At 50.9% G+C, this 18552-nt stretch overlaps 1 protein-coding gene across 1 annotated transcript in view; it reads right to left on the bottom strand.

Moving 5' to 3' along the window:
* Window positions 1–666: 666 nt before the first annotated feature.
* Window positions 667–18552, bottom strand: part of FBXO25 (F-box protein 25) — a gene marked incomplete at its 3' end in the record, with an annotated part of 48059 nt that continues 30173 nt past the window's right edge. The window contains exons 6-10 of the mRNA XM_079726499.1: window positions 8785–8878; window positions 7349–7533; window positions 6101–6283; window positions 4736–4879; window positions 667–756 (exon numbers count right to left, since the gene is read on the bottom strand). Coding sequence (XP_079582625.1) covers window positions 667–756; window positions 4736–4879; window positions 6101–6283; window positions 7349–7533; window positions 8785–8878 — 696 coding nt within the window. The remainder of the gene's footprint in view (window positions 757–4735; window positions 4880–6100; window positions 6284–7348; window positions 7534–8784; window positions 8879–18552) is intronic.

Genomic DNA, 18552 nt, shown 5'->3' with positions numbered 1-18552 from the left:
GGATTCAGAGCAGTACAGTGCAGGTCACACTGGTCTGGCCCCCAGGTCAAGGCCCCTGCCTGCCAGCATCGGGCCATGAGCCCAGGATCACAGCCCCAGACTCACGCCTTTGTGGGTCTCGGATGTCTGCACAATTCACAACCCAACGCTGAGCACCCAGAAGACATGCACATACTTCCCTGGGTTCCTTCTGTATCCAAGAGGATTCATATGGACAAGACCAATACAGTTAAAATACATCTCAAGAAAAATAAATATTCTGCACAATGTCCTTACAAGGATCAATGATCTATCCCCGCCCCCAATCACTACAAAATCGGGCAACTATCATCTGACAATTAAGAAGCATACGCTTTTGGCTGTTAGTGTCAGTTCAGCACAGAATGCGGTGCTGAAAATACTCTTTTTGAACCACATTCACAAACATGCAAAGTTGCACATTTTAATGCGCTTAGAAGAAAAGAATTTTTTAAAGAAGGAAGTAGAAATGATTTTCCTGGGTTCCCTGACCCCGCTTCAAAGGTGGAAACAACAGGTGCTCCTGCCCGCAGGTGCCAGGGCAGTTTTCCACGTCCCTCCACGCCCTCCAGCCTGGGCACCAGGTCACGGCTCAGTCACGGGGGACGCGTCCTACCACGCTGCCCAGGCCACGGCACGGCGGGGCCCTTAGAACTTGAAGAGGTCGATGAAGTGCTGTGGGGACACGGGTGTGAAGCAGCTGTCGGGGTCAGCAGCCGTGCAGGGGTGGCCCGAGTCCTGTGGGAGGAGTGGGTCGTTACCATACGGGGCGTGTTTCTGGAGGGAACGCAGCTCAGAAGTCGCCAGCTGCTTGTTTAAACGCGCCCCAGACCCCACCACAAAGGTGCGTGGACAGCAAGCGATGAGAACTACGAAAATGAAGGCAGCCACGCGGCTCCCCGGGGGAGAGACTTCCCAAAGGAATTCCTGCTCCAGTGGATGGGGAGACGGGCCGCCCTGAGTTAGGGCCCCAGAGGGAGCCCTGGGCTCCGTGCCCCCGTCCTGGCCGCGCTCCTCCCCTCCCACCGTGGGTCAGGGTCCACCCCGGGACCTGCTCTCAGCACCGCCCACCCCACTCACCAGAGGGCCCAGCACCGCGTCCCGCAGCAGAAACGGGGCTCAGGTCAGGAGACAGCAGCCTCGGGACTGGGATCCAGTTAGGCTGGGGACCCGGCGGCCAAGCCTACACCCTCCCTCTGGTCTACAGGGCAGCTCATGGGACCCCCGGTCGTGGCAAAGCAAGCAGGCCAGTCGCACATCAGCAGAGGGTGCGGCCTGAGGGGCACCGGCCTCCTGGGGACGCGCGCAGATGCGGGCAGAGCAGGAGGTACCTCGAGTAATAAAGCAAGGCGGCAGTCCTTGGAGACGGCGGAGAAAGGGTCAGGAAGGAGTGCAGAGAAGGGAGGAAAAAAGGGAAAACAGGGTTATTAGGAAGAGCCAGACTGTACTTAGCATTTAGGCTGGATGTGTATTTACGAAAATGGCTAAAATCATCGGGCAGCTGAATCAAAGGCACCGTCCAGCACCTGAAGGGCCACAGCACCCTCAGACCGTCTGGGACACTGCCACAGTTTCCACTTCCTCGAGTTTTGGACTGACAACTGATGACGCTGCAGGGCTAAATATTCGTCGGAACTGTTCACTCAAAGTGCGCAGGGCGACACTGACACATACGGTTTACACTGCAAATATTTACGGCAGGTTTCTTGGAAGTGCCCTCATTCCCACTTTACTGGGAGTCAACTCCGTGGAATTCAGAGCACGAACCAGATTCCACGCGAGCCCAGGCGCCCCAGAGCCTGCTCCGCACGGACGCCTGCTCATCCACGGTTTCCAGCTCGAAGTCAGCACCAACCTGCCGCTCTCGCCTCTTGCCAGCCCGGCCACCTGGCCTGGCTTCCCCACCCTCGCTGGAGACGGGGGCTGGCCATCAACACGGGCTGGGGCCAGCAGCCTCCCTGCTCCGGCCACAGACCCGCAGAGTGGACCTGGCAGTGGACACGCTGAGACAAAAAAGGACACGGGGTCCTGATTCCCAGCCTTTAACTGGACTCATCCTGTCCGGCTTCCAACTCACCCAACCCCCAGTGTTGACCAAAGTTCCATGAAGTCGAGAAACTCAGCTGGAGGACGGTCAGGCGGAAGGAACACAGCGGTCTCGCATCACTACTCAGCGACCCGGGAGGGCCGCCCCACGGAAGCCAGACAGACCCCGAGCCGGGCACCTGCACTCGCCTGGCTGACTCGGCTCAGTGACTCCAAGACTGTGCTGCACAGTTCTTAAGCCCAGTATTTCCCCTCCTTTCACTTTGGAGGAGTTGCCACAAAGGCAGGTAGAAAACTGACCCCCAGACTCCAGAGAGTGAAGCCAGAACAGACAGGATGGCTGGGGCAGCTGAGAGGTCAGAGCCCAGGCCCACATGGGCGGAAGAGGACGAGTCTGGTAGCGTGCGGGAGCCAGACCATAGTGGGTCCCCACCAGCACCCGGCAGCATCTGACGGTGTCACGCTGCTGTCTTCCCATCAGCAGAAAGTGCTGGCGAAGGTGAGTCAAAGCACAGGGGCCACATCCGAGCACCAGCCCCACGCAGGGCAGGGCACTGCTTAACCTTCACGACTCCACGCGGCAGGTCTGCCCCGACAGGAGGCTCCACGAGGCTGGGAACTGGGGTGAGGCCACGGGATGGTGCGGGACGAGCCGGGGGGAGAGTCCGGTCAGCTGGGGCAACGCAGGGGGCCTTCCTCGGGAGCTGACACTGCAAGCAGTTTCCACCAGAAATTCCAGAGACTCATCTTTTTTTTTTTTTAATTTCCACCCACAGATTCAGAATAAAGTTGGAATGGCCTCTAGGAGAAAAAGCTGCAATGTGACCCCATGCGTGGACCGAGCCAGGCCCTGAGGCTGCATGGACATCAAGGTGCTCAGCCTTCAAGGCAAGACTGAACATTTCAGAGCCAAAAGACCAGCAGGAGACACTTGTTCTGAATTTTCATAAACAAAATCTGCAGGCCAATTCCTCTGGAAACCTAAAAAATCACGTCTCAGTTTTAAAAAATCCAGAACTTCCGTGCTTCTTGATGCCTCAGCAGCACATTCTTACACCAACCACAGGGAGACTAAGGAGGAGGGCTCCCACGCTCTGCAACGGCATTCTTAGAGAAACGCCCATCACATGCCAGGGCGGAGACTCCCGCCCCAGGAAGAAACACCGCTGCTCCCAGTCTCTCTCTGGAATGAAGTGGTCTGCTCAGGAGAACAGAAAACCCGGGGGAGGAGCGTCAGTTCAGAGCAGCAACTAGATGGTCTCATCTGCTCTGACTCAGCCGTGAAGACGCCTCCTCACGTGTTTTCCACGGACACCTGCCCAGCTGTGCGTGTCTATCCCTGTGATTGGGACCAAGGGCGCACAATAAGGGCTCCGCTCTATGTCCTGTAATCCCGCTGACTGATTCACCCGCGTCCCCGCGGAACACAGCCGGCACACCGGCGAGAACGAGCGCGAGGTGCCCCTGCCCCAGAGGAACAAGGTTCCACAGAACAGCCATAGCAGCCACGTAACACATTTCTCCTTTTTAATTGTGTGGGAAAAGCCACACTAGAATACAAAGCAACAAGTTACCAATAACGTGACCTCCTGTTGGTCACGGGTGGGGACGGCAGGACCTGCTTGCCTGCAGCACAGGAGGTACAGCTCTGCTGACACAGGGCCTCTCACCCCACAACCACAGGTTATAGTTAAAAAAGAGCCACATTACCACGGATATCATCTGAAATGAAAACAATTTAAAGTAGTCATTTCTCTCCCAACAGTTTAGAGTCTGCCATGTAATCCAGGCAGCAAATTAGAGATAAACGAAGAGCAAAAGAAATACACAAGCAGCCAAGGTGTTGACCAGGCGGAAGGCCTGCGGCCCTACAGCCACGCCCGAGGACACGGACGGGCAGGCGCAGACCGCCTGCCAGTTGCGCCACTTTTCTCCCCAGTGAAATTTCACAACGTTAATAAGCAAATTCAAACTCAAGGCAAACTCTGGAAATGATTTTACTGAGAGGAGGTGCACGGAAGCACCCCACTCCCCCGCCCTGGAAACTTGTTTTTATCAGAGTCTGGACAGGAGAGTAAGGGAGCCAGAGAGGGAGGGCATGGGCCCAGACAACTGCGGACATGGCTCCGTCTCCACCGAGGACCAGACTTGCCAAGTGTGGCTCAAACACATGAGAAACCCGGGCACCTGCGTGGGCCTCGCCTCCGCTCCAGGCACAGGGCTGTGAGGAGAAGCCCCCTGGAGCTGCCGTCTTCGGGGGTCCCGACAGTGGAGGCTGAGGCCGAGTGTGGAGGACAGGTGAGGGGCCCCCCTCAGCTTCCAGAAGAGGGTGGGGGATCCTGAGCCTCATCTCAGGCTGAGCCTCGACAACAGCAGAAAGCAGCCCCGCCAGGACTTGGGCCGAGGCGCCAGCCAGCGCGCTCACCGCCCTCGGGGACAGGCCCCCACCTGCTACCACAGTGCAAGGGGACGGGGTGGGTAGCCCGACGTTCAGGTCCAACCGAAGTTATTCTACTTTTGTGAACCTGTTCCCCTGCCTCAGTCCTTGGCGATACGTAATTATCTTATCACAAATACAACTTTTTTTTTTTTTTACCATTACCGTTAGGTGAATAGTTTGTTTCTCCAAATTTTAATCCTCAAACTCCAAGAGTACATCTGAAATTTTTACCTTCCAAAAGAGGATGCTGCAGTGCCGACAAAAGTGCAGTGTGTCTCCGTACTGTTCCTTAGTGGGGTAATGTTTCTGAAGCGCAAAATACATCAACTTCCATTCGATATGACCTTTTTCTGAAAGGATCAAGTGTCTACAAAACTAGACAAACAAAATTCTGTTCAGAATCAGACCATTTTCATAGCATAACAATTTTAAAAGCAGTATACTGCATGAAACATTCAATTATTTGAAATTAAATTTCAAATATAATTCAATCTATACAATGGAATACCATGCAGCTGTTAAACAGACTTAAAGGTTCTGATCTGGAATGATGTCCACGACATACTACTAAGCTAAAAATAAGTTACATACATCATGTATCTGCCAGGGACTTGTAACTAGAACACAAAAAGAACACAACTCAGTAACAGAAACAAAATCCAAATACAAAATGGGCAAAGGACTTGAAAAGACATACAAATGGGCAACAAGCACATGAAAAGATGCTCAGCGCCTCGGGCATCAGGGATGGGAGGAGGCAGCCCCTCACACCCCCCGCGAGGCTGTGACCAAACACTCAGAGTAACAGGCGGGGACGAGGACGTGGAGCAGTCGGGGGCTGCCCGATGGGGCGGCGACTTTGAGAAACAGCTTCTCGGTTCCTCGGAACATTGGACTCCACTCCGGGGCGCCCCCCCAACCTCCCGCCCCGAGAAGGGGGACCATGGCGGCCCCGTGGCCTGGCCGCGCCCCCTCCAGCACGCACTTCTCCATTTCAGGGCCTGACCCTGCTCAGCGCCAGGACGCCCCTGCCTGCCATGCCCTCCGGAGTGGCCGTGTCCACCTGGGGGACGGGCACGTGACCCCACACGTCCCCCGAGCCCGTGTCTGAAGAGACACGTGACGTCTGTCCCCTCGGCAAGGACCCCCTGGGGCAGGATCGCCCCCTGCCCCGTCCGAGACTGTCCCCTGCCCTTGACGCTGCCGTGCGTGTCGTGGATGCCCAGCTGTCGGTGCTGCACTCCAGAAACACCACGGGGCAGGGGGTGAAGAGGGGGGCAATGATGAGGGGGACACACACGAGTCCGCCGGTCCCCGTGGCTAGTCCCGGTCCTGGGAGGGCAGGGGTGCGGGGAGCGGATGGCCACCCGTGATCTCAGAGGTGACACACCACCCGGAGAGAGGCCTTGAGTTATGGGAAAGACGAGGGGCCCGTCCTCGACAGGAAGAACCTGCTCTTGTTCTGCTTCTCTGTTCTGGGCTGTGTTTAGAATCACAGCTCATTCTCAACATGAAGAACAAGCTTTCCCGTAAGTGATTCTAGTCCATTCCCCGAAGTGGCCGGGCCTGGCCGCCGGGGCCGGAGCCCAAGCTCACCTGCTTCTCGCCGAAGTGGTACTGGCAGAGCTTCTTCCACAGCCGCCGGTCCTCGCTAAGCGCGGACAGCGTCGGGGTCACCTGACCCAGAGTGACGATGTCCCACCCATCCGAGAACCTGTACAGGATGTTGCTGAGCATGTGCACGGGAAGGTCGCTGAGCGTCAGGCCGCTGTCCACCTGCTGGGAGGACCCGCGCGCTTACTCCAGTGAGAAGGCGCAGGAGCGGGCGCTCACGCTGACGTCTGAGGCCCAGGCGACGGGAGGGCCGCCCGCCCCCCTTCCTCCCCACTTCTCTCCAGATGACGCCCAGCAGCGGCCCTGCCTGGACCTGTGCGACAAGCATTCCCTTCCCTGGGGATCGCGACCACTGACACCCATGCTCCCCGAGTTCGCCAGCTGACGAGGCATCACCACGCATCAGCTACTAGGGGACAGTGGCACCTGGCCACGTCTATCAAGGCCTGGATAGCAGACACACCCCAGGTGCATGTGTCTTCAGGCAGGTGGCCCTCACAGCACAAGCCCCTGCCCGTGGGAACGAGGGGGGGTCTGTGCGGCGCTCACACCAAGGCCGCCTGGACACTGGATGTTAGACTGTCCCTTGTAACTGCAGGGCCTTAATTAGGGAATCATTGCTCTTTGTAAATCCCACATTTAGATGGCAAATGAATGGCCCAAAGTTACGGTGTTCCAAGGCCACCTTTGAAAGCAACCAGAGATAAATAAAACACAACCTAAAACACTTTAGTCAATAGGGTCAACATTTTTCTTGATGAAACTAGTTCCCAGAATAAACCAAAAACATCAGAACAACTGGAGTTATCTGCATGGTCCTTCTGAACTACACACACATGGACACACACCATGCAACGTACAACACGTCAACCCTAGAGAAGCCACAGCAGATGAACACAGTCACTACTATGCAATTTAGCCTTAATTCACTGAACGTTATCTTAACCTGAAATACCTAATCTGTAAAGGTAAATTAATTCACCACCTCATCACCCACAGGATCAGCTCTTTTTAATAATTACCATCCCCACCGTCCTTCCAATGACACCTATAACCCACTAAAGGGTCTTCTGGTCTTAATCCATCTTACAACAGTTTAATATTTATGAGATGTAAAGGAAAAAAACCTTTGGAGAAGCTGTAATAGTCTTTCACATACGCTTAGAAGTAACAACAGTGTTTGTAATAGAAAAACAGAGCGTACTCACTTGTAGGCCAAGAAATGCATACCTCAGTCATCTGAAGATTCTGTAGCTGCTGTTGCCAGTTGAGAATAGTTTCTAACCGGCAAACCCAAATGTTGATATTTCCCACCAGAACGGACTTCCCCACTCCTCTAATTAGAATGCAAAGGGTAGAGCTTAGGTCTTGGAGAAGATCTTTGATTAGGCGAGGGTTTTGGTGGTCATCGAGAACTGGAAGAAACAACAACAAAAACAATACACTGATACAGTCAACCCCCACTGTTAAGAATGACCTGCTTTCACAGCCCAAGGGCCCATTAACATATAACACAGATACACAGAGTGTGATATATACACACAATGGAATATTACTCAGCCTTAAACAGGAAGGAAATTCTGACATGTGCTATGATGTGGATGAAACTTGAAGACCTTATGGTAAGAACCAGCCACAAATGAACAAGTATTGTGTGATTCTCCTTACATGAGGTCCTTAGAAGAGTCAAATTCATAGAGACAGAAAGTAGATGGTGGGCGCCAGGGGCTGGGCAGTGGAGGGACGGTCGTGCTGGTTGGTGTTCATGGGGACAGAGTGTCAGCTCTGCAAGGTGAGCTCTGCAGATGATGGTGGCGATCGTTGCACAATGATGTGAATGTACTTAACACCACTGAGCTGTGCACTTATGAGTGGTTAAGATGGTAAATTTTATGTATATTTAACCACAATAAAAAATTATCATCTAATTTCACTGCAACTCCAAAGTGGCATCATTTCTGAGATATCACAAGTATGATGAGATTTTAAAACTTCAAAATATTGTCTGATAGTGTATTTTTGGTTGAGTCTACAGTTTTGCCTTTAAACCTGTCAGACTCTGTTTTCTTTTAGACTTAATCATGAGAATGGATATTTTAAATGGCATATATATGCATAAACTCAAAGTTCCATTTATTACTGGCCACTAACTAATCAGGACAAATATTAAATTAAAATGACAGGCTTATCTGATGCCTAAGAACTAAGTCACAACCTTGCTAATTATAGAAACACTATACAGCTAAGGTGAGCTGTAACTAGTTACCCATGAAACAGTGTCTTTTTAAAACTCAGGGATTAATTACCTTTCTCTGGGACTTCCCTGGTGGTCCAGCGGTTAAGACGCCACGCTTCCACTGCAGGGGGCATGGGTCTGATCCCCAATTGGGGAACTAAGATCCCACATGCCACGCAATGTGGCCCCAAAACAAAAAAAATGATCTTTCTCATTACAATATGTTCTTCTGTATGCAAAAGCACCTTTTAAAGAACAGCAATAACACCGTAAGAACTGAGCAGCCAAGCCGAGCCCGAGCCCTTGCCCTGACACCATCTCATTATTTGACACCATTAATACTGGGGGGAAATAAAAGAAAAATCCAACCTCCTTGCACCGAATTTCTAATTAAGATTTAGATTATTAAAACTATCAGTCATCACCTTACCTTTTTGAACAATTTTATCCAGAACGTTGAAGTAGTTCTTCTGGGCCACACCGCTCAGCGAGGTCAGCTGGGACTTTGCGATCAGCTGCAACAGCTGTGGGGGGAAGACGGGGGGAGTTACAGGGGCGCATCACCTCTGAAGGGAAACGCCCCCAAGCGACAGGGAAGGAGAGCGCAGGCCGCAGGCCGTGACACCCTCCCCACGACGGCACATCTTTGGGGGTCCACCCAGCGCCCTGCTGTGCCCTCGCCTCTGAATGCCCTAGCCTGACACGAGCCGAGCCGGACCTTCCCCGATGGCCTCACATCACGTCTGCCCCCCAGCCTCCCGCCTGACACGCACAGCACTGCTCCTCCCGCAGCTGCTGCCCGGCGTGCCTCCCAGGCTCCTGCTCGTCAGGGGCTCAGCTGCTCTCAGCACACGATGCCGGCACGGCGGCCGGTGGGGAAGGCCTGGGAAGGACGGGACAGCCTTCCCGCTTCTCTGCCCCAGTGCCGTCCCCTCCCCTGTGATGCTCCGGGGAGAGCTGGTTGTCACAAATACGGCTCATCCGTATCAGTCTTCGGTGAACCCACGGCCCACCTCTCTGTACAATCTGGGTCTCAGGAGTCCTGTGTCGGCCACTTCCCCGTGTCCCCTCACGTCCTGTAATTTCCACCTCCCACGAGGGGCCTCACCCTGGACCACGCGTGTCTCTGGTGTGGTCCAGAGCTGCCTCTGCCAAGTCCTCGCCACCTGGACATATCCATTCACTTCTTCCCATACTGTTTCTGCCCAATCTCAGCCACTCTGGGTAAGCCTTAAACAGATTTTAGAATCTGTGAATTACATTGCCTATTTCTCTGAAAAAGGAATTTTCCATCCCTCCTTCCCAATCCTCCTAGCTGCCTCTGTGAGTTTCCAGAGGGAGAAAAGAAAATGCTAACTCACATACTCACATTGCCATGTTGACCGTGGAAGTTAAAAACAATTACAAATATGACAATCACATGATGATTGTTGGGAAAAAAATCATTCTGCAACTTCCAGTATATTTACATAAAAGTGTCCTGTACTGCAGTGAATACAGAAACAACACTCCAGGGCCCTGGCCAGAGAACACCTGAGAAGCCCAAGGCTACAAAAGGTCAGTCCGGCCCCTCAATCTTTTTTTTTTTTTAACATCTTCATTGGAGTATAATTGCTTTACAATGGTGTGTCAGTTTCTGCTGTATAACAAAGTGAATCAGTTATACATATACACATGTCCCCGTATCCCCTCCGTCTTGCATCTCCCTCCGGCCCTCCCTGTCCCACCCCTCTAGGTGGTCACAAAGCAAAATGTTAGCAACTTCTGTCTTCCCTGTTCTACCAGCATCACAATCAGCACCACTTTAACTGACTCAGACCCTTTCCCCCGCCTGCGTTTACAACCAACTTAGAGACCTGAGGCCAGCTTCACTGCTAACGACAGCCGTAAGGGGTGGGGCTCCCAGCGCTGACCCGACAGACCGAGCCACCGGCCCTGGGCAGTGAGTATCAACCAACCTTCCCTGACAGGCTCCCTGCTCTCAAGACCCTCAGGACCCGAGAGAAACAGACCAGAATACGCAAATACACACCTCTCCTGTTCCACAAAGAAAAATGAAAGCGCGGAGCCTGCGGGCCACGGCCCTCAGAGAGCTGGCCAGGGAGCCCCCGGGACCCCAGATCTACGCTACTGCCCTGGCACCACTGCCGCCTCGCTCGTGTGCAGTGCAGGGTCCCGGGGCCCCACGAGGATGCTGCACACGCTGAATCCAGCCCTGAGAACGCGCCATCTTCCACCATCGCAGACGCTGCGAGGATGGGCACGGGAGGACACAGGCACTCTTTATTTTTAAATCGAGAAATTTTTTTAAAACTTATTTTAACTTCCATATGGTAAATATTAATAGACAAAACCCACATAAGCAAATCTCTTTGGGGTCCTCAGTAGTTTCAAAGTGAGGAGGACCCCTGATACCAGGTCTTAGTCTGAGAATGGATATCGTCACAAAAGGGAATAAGTATTCCAACTACCCCCTCCTATCATCAACAAAAACTACAGTTTTCTAATACCACGTAAAAAAATCCTTTAGAAAAAGGCGGAACTCACTAGCAGAAGGCATGGGGTTGGCACGGTGGGTTAGCTAGTTATCCACAGGGCACCCACCAGAAAAACCACCACAGTGGGATGTGCAAACACAAGAGTGACCATGTTAATAGATGACAGTGAAATCTTAGGTTAAAATGGTAATTAACATAAAAGTGCAGAAGACATTTTTTTTTTTTTTTTTTTGCGGTACGCGGGCATCTCACTGCTGTGGCCTCTCCCGTTGCGGAGCACAGGCTCTGGACGCGCAGGCTCAGCGGCCATGGCTCACGGGCCCAGCCGCTCCACGGCATGTGGGATCTTCCCGGACCGGGGCACAAACCCGTGTCCCCTGCATTGGCAGGCGGACTCTCAACCACTGCGCCACCAGGGAAGCCTGACAATTTTTTTTTTTAATTTATTTTTTGGCTGCTTTGGGTCTTCATTGCTGTGCGCGGGCTTTCTCTAGTTGTGGCGAGCGGGGGCTCCTCTTCGTTGCAGTACGCGGGCTTCTCATTGCGGTGGCTTCTCTCGTTGCGGTGGCTTCTCTCATTGCGGTGGCTTCTCTTCTCTTCTCATTGTGGTGGCTTCTCATGGGCTCTAGGGGCGTAGGTTTCAGCAGTTGTGGCACATGGGCTCAGTAGTTGTAGCTCACGGGCTCTAGAGCGCAGGCTCAGTAGTTGTGGCGCACGGGCTTAGTTGCTCCGCGGCATGTGGGATCTTCGCGGACCAGGGCTTGAACCCATGTCCCCTGAATTGGCAGGTGGGTTCTTAACCACCGCGCCACCAGGGAAGCCCCCAGAAGACAATTTACAAAGAAGATATAACCACGCATTAGCCTCTATTCAGCTAGATATATAAGACAAAATCTGTTGGAAACTTAAAGAGAATTTGTCAAAAATACAAATATTGTGGGAGATTTTTATACGTCTCTTCAAATTTAACAATTCTAAACAAGTAAGGATGTGGAAGAAATAAATAATATAACTGCCAAACCTTGTTTAATAAATAGCAGAAAAACTTAGATCCTTCAAATAGAGAATCTGCATTTTTCTTATGTGTCAATAGAATATTTACAAAAATCAACTATGAAAATGGCCACAAAGGAAAATTTAACACATTTCAAAAAAGCAGAGGTCATACAGGCCGAACTCTCTGATAATAATGTACTAAAGCTAGAATTAAATAAAAGTACAGAAAACCTCAGCTATCTGAGCTCCCAGGCACGTCTGGAATGCCCGAGCGCACGCGTCATGTGGTCAGGATGACAGCGTGGGTGTGCATGAAGGACAGAGGGTGAAGGTTTTGTGTTCGGGCCGCGCTCGTGCAGCACAGGGCACCTGGTAGCGCTCGTGCAGCACAGGGCACCTGGTAGCGCTCGTGCAGCACAGGGCACCCTCAACGGGCGGAGGCCGGGGGCCGTGCCGTCTTCACTCCTGGCTTCACGCAGATTTCCACACTGACCCGTTATTACCGAGGCGCTACCGGAAGGGCTGGACGTGACTGCCTAATTCTTACAACACCCCTAGGAGACGTGCTGTATTATCACGCTGCACAGCGAGAACTGAGGCCCAGAGATGAGGAAAATGACCCCAAAGTCACACAGTAACAGGGACCAGATTCAGGACTGAAACACTGCAAACTCGTGCCACGCTGCGTCCCGTGCACCTCACGCGTGTCAGGACGCAGCGAACAGCTTCCACAGGCTTCAGCGATGTGCAAGTTGATTACCTGATTTTAAAAGTCTTCTCAGTTTGACTGTATTTAATGAAAAAGGAATGAGACCTAAACTCTGCAATAGCAGATTCTCGCGGAGATGTTCACAAAGCCAGAGTAGTGCCAGCACCCAGGCTTGTTCGCAGACTCTGCATCCATGTTGTTATAACTCTCTGGGGAGTGTCAGGAGCTTCCATCAGGTTCTCTCAAGGTCCGTGGCCCCGTTCCTCCCCCAGGGATGAGGGTATCTCACGCAGGGCGAACGCAGGCTGCGTCGAGAACAAGGGTCCCATCTGGGGGACCAGCTCGGGCAGATGGCCTGTGAGAAGTGACCTCTTTTCGGATTGTCCCTCTTGTCCACCCTCCGTGGGAATTAACACCTCATTTGACTCTCATCCTAGTCACTGACTTCTAATACTGGCAGAAGGAAAAACTGTTATCTTCTATGAACTGAACTGTTACATAATCTATAATTTCAGTTTTGTTAAAAGACTTCTTAGTTCTTGCGTTTGGTCACATTCTACAAGTTACATTATTGGCAGCATAAATATGCGGGAAGTTAAAGAAAAATGAAGATGGTACTGGACACTTGCAGACTCTGTGCTAGTGACATGTCAAATTTCCAGAGGACATGCCATCTAATCAGCGCACTCCTGCTGGCTGGGCACACACATCCCATAAAACGTCAGAGCTACAACATCTAATTTAATTCTCTTGAGGTCAAACTGTCCAGTTAGTGTCCAGTAGTGTTTCCTTCGACTGGAAGCAGGCATCCCTGGGAGGTCCCACGTGGTCTCTTATCCTTCATGAATCTTGTTCTTACGAGCAGTTACATATTTTGCTAGCTCACTTTAATCCAACACTTTTTAAAGGGAAAAATTAGAGGAAACTCCTGGAGTAAGTAGCCTATAGCCAATTCTTGAATCAATAAGAAGGACGTTTTTAATAAAATGTAAACGTATCTTTTTGTGCTAAGGAACTCAGAGGGCATTCCTTTTGTGAAGAATTTGTTTTCTAATAAGGAACTTCCTCCATTTCTAAATACCAGTTTTCTTAAAAGAGGAGATGCCTGCAGGTTCAGTAAAACGACTGGCAAATTAATTATTTTAGAGTCTCTTACGAGCCAGTTCATATTCAGGTAGAATTTGTGCAGAATGTTTACCATGGAAAAAATCACCAGAACAACTCACAAGACAACCTGCTCATCCATCCCCTCACTGCGAGTGGAGCAGCTCCAGGTCTGTTGCGGGTGCTGGGGGCGTGTGTGTGTGGGGGGTGCCCAGCGGGTGGGCACGTGACAGGGACCAAGCTGGGCTGCGACCCAAGACACTGCAACGTGACACACAAAGGCTCAGGTCAGAGATTCTATGGATGGTCCCTCTCAACAGTCGCCCTGAACTCAAAAGGCCACTGTTTTAAAATGTCTCCACGCATGTCAGGAATTAACACAGGCTCATTTTCCACATGTTCGAAGTGAGATGGTGTGAGAATATCTGACTATCGTGTGAAGAAGTATGCTTGGTCCTTCGCAGAAGACAAAACATGAACAAGCATGACCGCTCCTCTCAAGGGGAAAAGCACACGGTGCCCCAGGGGAGAAGTCACGGCCTTTCTGCACAGTTTCCGCGGCTGCCGTGAGGCAGCCCCACGCCGCGCGGGGTACGTCAGCGGTTCTGAGGCCGCAGGTCCAGACCCCGGTGTCGGCAGGGCCCTGGGACGTCCTGGCCCAGGGAGGGGACCTCCTTGCCTCACTCAGCTCCTAGTGCTGTGGAGTCCCTGGGCCAGTCTCTTCACGTGGCTTCTCCCTGTGACTGCGCCTCTGTTTCCTCTTCTCTTAAGGACACAGTCATCGGTTTGGGGCCCTTCCCACTCCAGCAGGACCTCATCCTAACTGATTACACGTGCAAAGACCCCGCTTCCAAATAAGGTCATGTTCTGAGGCTCCAGGTGGACGTGAACTTTGGGGGATGCTGTTCAGGCCCGCAGACTCGCTATTTAGAAGTAATTCCTCAAAAACACGGTCATTCCTCTAATATAGGAATGTGGAACAGTGAAAAGACTTAAGCAAAACTCTACAACTAAACTTTTCACGCAGGCAACCCATGCGCAAGACGTGAGCGCCTCTGTGGCTCACGTCAGCATCTGCCGCGCACGGTGACCCAGCCCACCGAGCTGGCAGAGCATCAGAAGTGAAGAGGCAGGGAGGGCGCTCTGTGAGCCGTCGAGCCTCCCGGGATGGCCTGTGTGCACCTGGAGCAGGGCCGGGCCCACCCCTCAGCCGCCCGACTCCTCGGCCCGAGGCCGGGTCCCGTTCTGACCACCACCTCCCGCAGTTAATCCTGACACAGGACAAAAATGGAAAGACAGTGATGAGAGGTGTGCCATCTCGAAGGACAGTGAGAACTCAGGGTCTGTCCACTGAGATCAAGTGGCGCATCCGCACTCGTCCCCTTGGCCTCCTGTCACCAGACCTTTTCACTGCCCCTCTTCCGGCTCACACCGACACCCTCGTCTCTGGCTCTTCAGGGTGGGATCCTGCACATACACGTCTGTGACAAAACGCGGGCAGTCCCTGGGGGCCGGGCTGAGCTGCAGAGGGGCTGCACTCGCTGTGGCCTCTCAGAGCTCCCCTGGCGTCCGTGGGGCCTCCAAGCCCGACCATTGGTCCCTGGCACCCTTCACTTCAAGAGCCACAGCGCAAAACCAGGAAATCGGCCCTGCTGCATCCTCCTGGCCAAGTCACTCAACAATCCTTTTATTTTATTCATTTGTATAAGTTTCAGGTGCACAATGCAGTGACTGGCAATTTTAAAGCTTATACTCCATTTACAGTTACTATAAACTATTGGCTGCATTCCCTGTGCTGCACAGTGTATCCCTGTAGCCTGTTTATTTTATACACAGTAGTTTGTTCCTCTTAATCCCCTACCCCTACCCAACAATCCCTCTTAGAAATCCGGTTTCCACTGCCAAACTTCCTTCTAAGTCATAAAGTTGTTGAAAAATCCTTTAAGAGTATCGTATGCGCTTCTGGGAAGTCCTACCCCTTTAGTGAAATGTTCTGAATGAAGAAATTACTATTCTGCGCAATTCCACCTTGTATAAACATGAACCTTCCATGACCAACTTCTCGTAAGCACCCTAATAAGTGCACCTGTTACACCCTAAGCACACCCTGTATTTATTAATATTTCCTGATCCCCTACTGTGACTAGGGGGTTAGTAGATTCCTTCTGTACGACCCCGAGTACAAGAAGGGACTTAAATACGTCACAGACGACAGGTTCACCAGCACCGCTGGAAAGGCCTGATCAATTATTAAACCTCACAGATCCCGCCCCGCCGGGCAGCACCTATTCTCTAAACAGGCCATGAATGCTAGCAGTGAGTATTAACGTCTGTTAAAATGTTTCTCAACAAATATTTTACTAAGCCACAGAGTTCAACTCTCCTAACGCTACGAATATGACGGTGCAGCACACACAGCCAGCATCCGGCACCTCGCGCTGCTCCCTGGGCGACACGCAGGACGGCCCGCTGCCGGGCGCGGCTTCCCCGAGCTCAGGGAGGAGCCTCGGGCGAGCTGGAAGGGCCGTCAAGAGGCTGAGTTACTGTCACAGATAAAACCTGATGCTCCTGTGACGAGGCTTCAAATAAAGCTCAGAGAAACCAAGCCTCAGTGAGTAACACATTCCAATTACAGGGAAGTTAATGTGAGGAAGTTAAGGTAACCAAGGTAAAAAAAAGTCACCATTTACAAGCCAAATAAAGTGAATAATGTGTCATCACAGATGGCAACAAAGCTCACTGACCACAGGCAGGGAATGAAGTATAAACTCATTTTCCAAATAACCCAAATAAAGGTACATAAACGGAACGATTCTGAGAGTTTTTCCCCTAAGAGGAACCTACTTAAGGAAGCACAGCACACCTGGCATTTTTATGCACTTCAACTGCTACCCTGTGCTGCTCTCAGGGAGTTTCTTGACAGCCTCTTTAGCCACCGCCCCCAGATGCCGACCCTTCCAGTCCATGCCCTCCTTGAGCACACCCCGTCTCTCCCAGGGGACCTGCAGCTGCTGTCCCCGCAGTGCTGGGGGGCCTCGGACACCAGGGAGCCACCATGCATGACCTACACGCCCCACAGGGAGACACAACCCAACTCTCCCCTAGGAAGGGCTGGCACTGAGGGGCTGCCCAGTTGCCGGGTGTGCACTGACACTACGGACAGACGCCACCTCTCTGCACTGCTGAAACTTCAGTGCATATCGCTGACAGATGTGACGAGGTCTATGGCTGGAGTGTGAATTAGAAGATTCCCTGACACTGTTAGTTTGGAAAGACAAGTCAACCTCACAGGATGTGACCGTGCACCTCTCCTAAGGGTGCTCAGCAATGTGGGCACCAACATTCTCATCCCTCCCACCTCAGACCAGGGGACACCGACTACTAGGTGGGAGGTCAAGATGTGGACACTCAGTCTCCAATCATGACACCGAGCTAAAAGCCCACTTCAAAGGCCTTTTAAAATACCAACTCTGACTGCTATAAATCTCCCACTTTGTGGCAAAATAACTACATATGTGCTAATAATTCCAAGCCTTTGGTTAATTTTTCTACTTAAAATTTTCAAAATTCCATCAAATTTAAGTCTTTGATTTATCTTAATGAAAGTAAGGTCCTAAAACTGACCAAAAATGCTTTTAATTTACTTATACATTACATATAAATGGGATGAATGAGAAGTAAGCTCAATTACGGACCAGATATTAAGAACTGTCCACTCACCAGGGCCAAATCTAAACTGCATCTTGACTGTCATTTTTTTCCCCCAATAAGGAAGTTTCTCAGCACATATTATAAAATAATAACTGCAAATAATCAGTTAAGGAGAGAAAAATTACTAGTGAGTAAAGACCAGTTTTTATTGATTTTCTGGAAATAAATGTAATAGTTCAATAAATTATGCTAAGGGCTTTTCAGTAGCCGGCCAAGACAACATTCTCAATCTATAAATAAGCATTTTTTGGTGAATTACAAGATAGTTTTAACAGCAGTTTAACACAATAGCCATATCACTGACAACCAACTAGTCTGAAACTAAATATACAGCATTACATTTGTAACACAAATTCTGCTGAATGGTGGTGAAGAACACGACTGTTTACAAGTGTGCCGACGAAGCTCAGCAGCGGAGGCGGTGTGTGTGTTTATGCACGTGTTAGCCCAGAGCAAGAAGTGGTGTTTGGACTTATCCGTGGCCAGATGGACAAAACGTAACATGAATGAGGTTTAAGAACAGGCCGAATGCACGAGGAGCGTGTGAGAGACCACCCACTCGTCCCACCACAGTGCTGAGGGGCAGCTCACACCCCACGTTGACAGGTTTCCTTACGATTCCCACCAGCGCCGGCAGGCACCGCCTATGTGATTCAACAGTGACCCTAAATTACGTGCCATGTTCTGAGGAACATGGCACATGAAATTAGTTCTCTATTCTTTAAAAAGTTGAGCGAATGCAGCTTGGAAAAACAATGTTTATTCCTCAAAATCAGACTAAAATTTTGAAAAATTGTAAAAGTAACCTAGGCATGAAGACATTTCACATATTTTTTAACAGACAATACCAAAAGTGGCTTATTTCATATACAGGATGTGGAAGGGACAATTTAATTTGGATTTGTGTAATTAGAAGACGTCAAATTTCCATTCCTGCCGAAGTACAGGAGAATAAAGACTAAACTTCCATTCCAAACTACTTATTTTTATTTTGACAACTAAAACAATTTATACTGAACACTAAACTCTAATACTATTTTTATTCCGAAACTATGTAGTAATTATGGATTAGCCTCAGTTTAAAATGTTAATTTTAGATAAACAAATGGATTTCATATAAAATGTTAATTAAAAGATGCATTCTACTAATTTTTTCATATAAATTCTTAGGGAAAGTATT

Source organism: Hyperoodon ampullatus, assembly GCF_949752795.1.
Source record: "Hyperoodon ampullatus genome assembly, chromosome: 20".
In the NCBI taxonomy this organism is placed as follows: Eukaryota; Metazoa; Chordata; class Mammalia; order Artiodactyla; family Ziphiidae; genus Hyperoodon; species Hyperoodon ampullatus.
The sequence above is the reverse complement of the archived record's forward strand: the minus strand, read 5'-3'. Positions and strand labels throughout refer to the sequence as shown.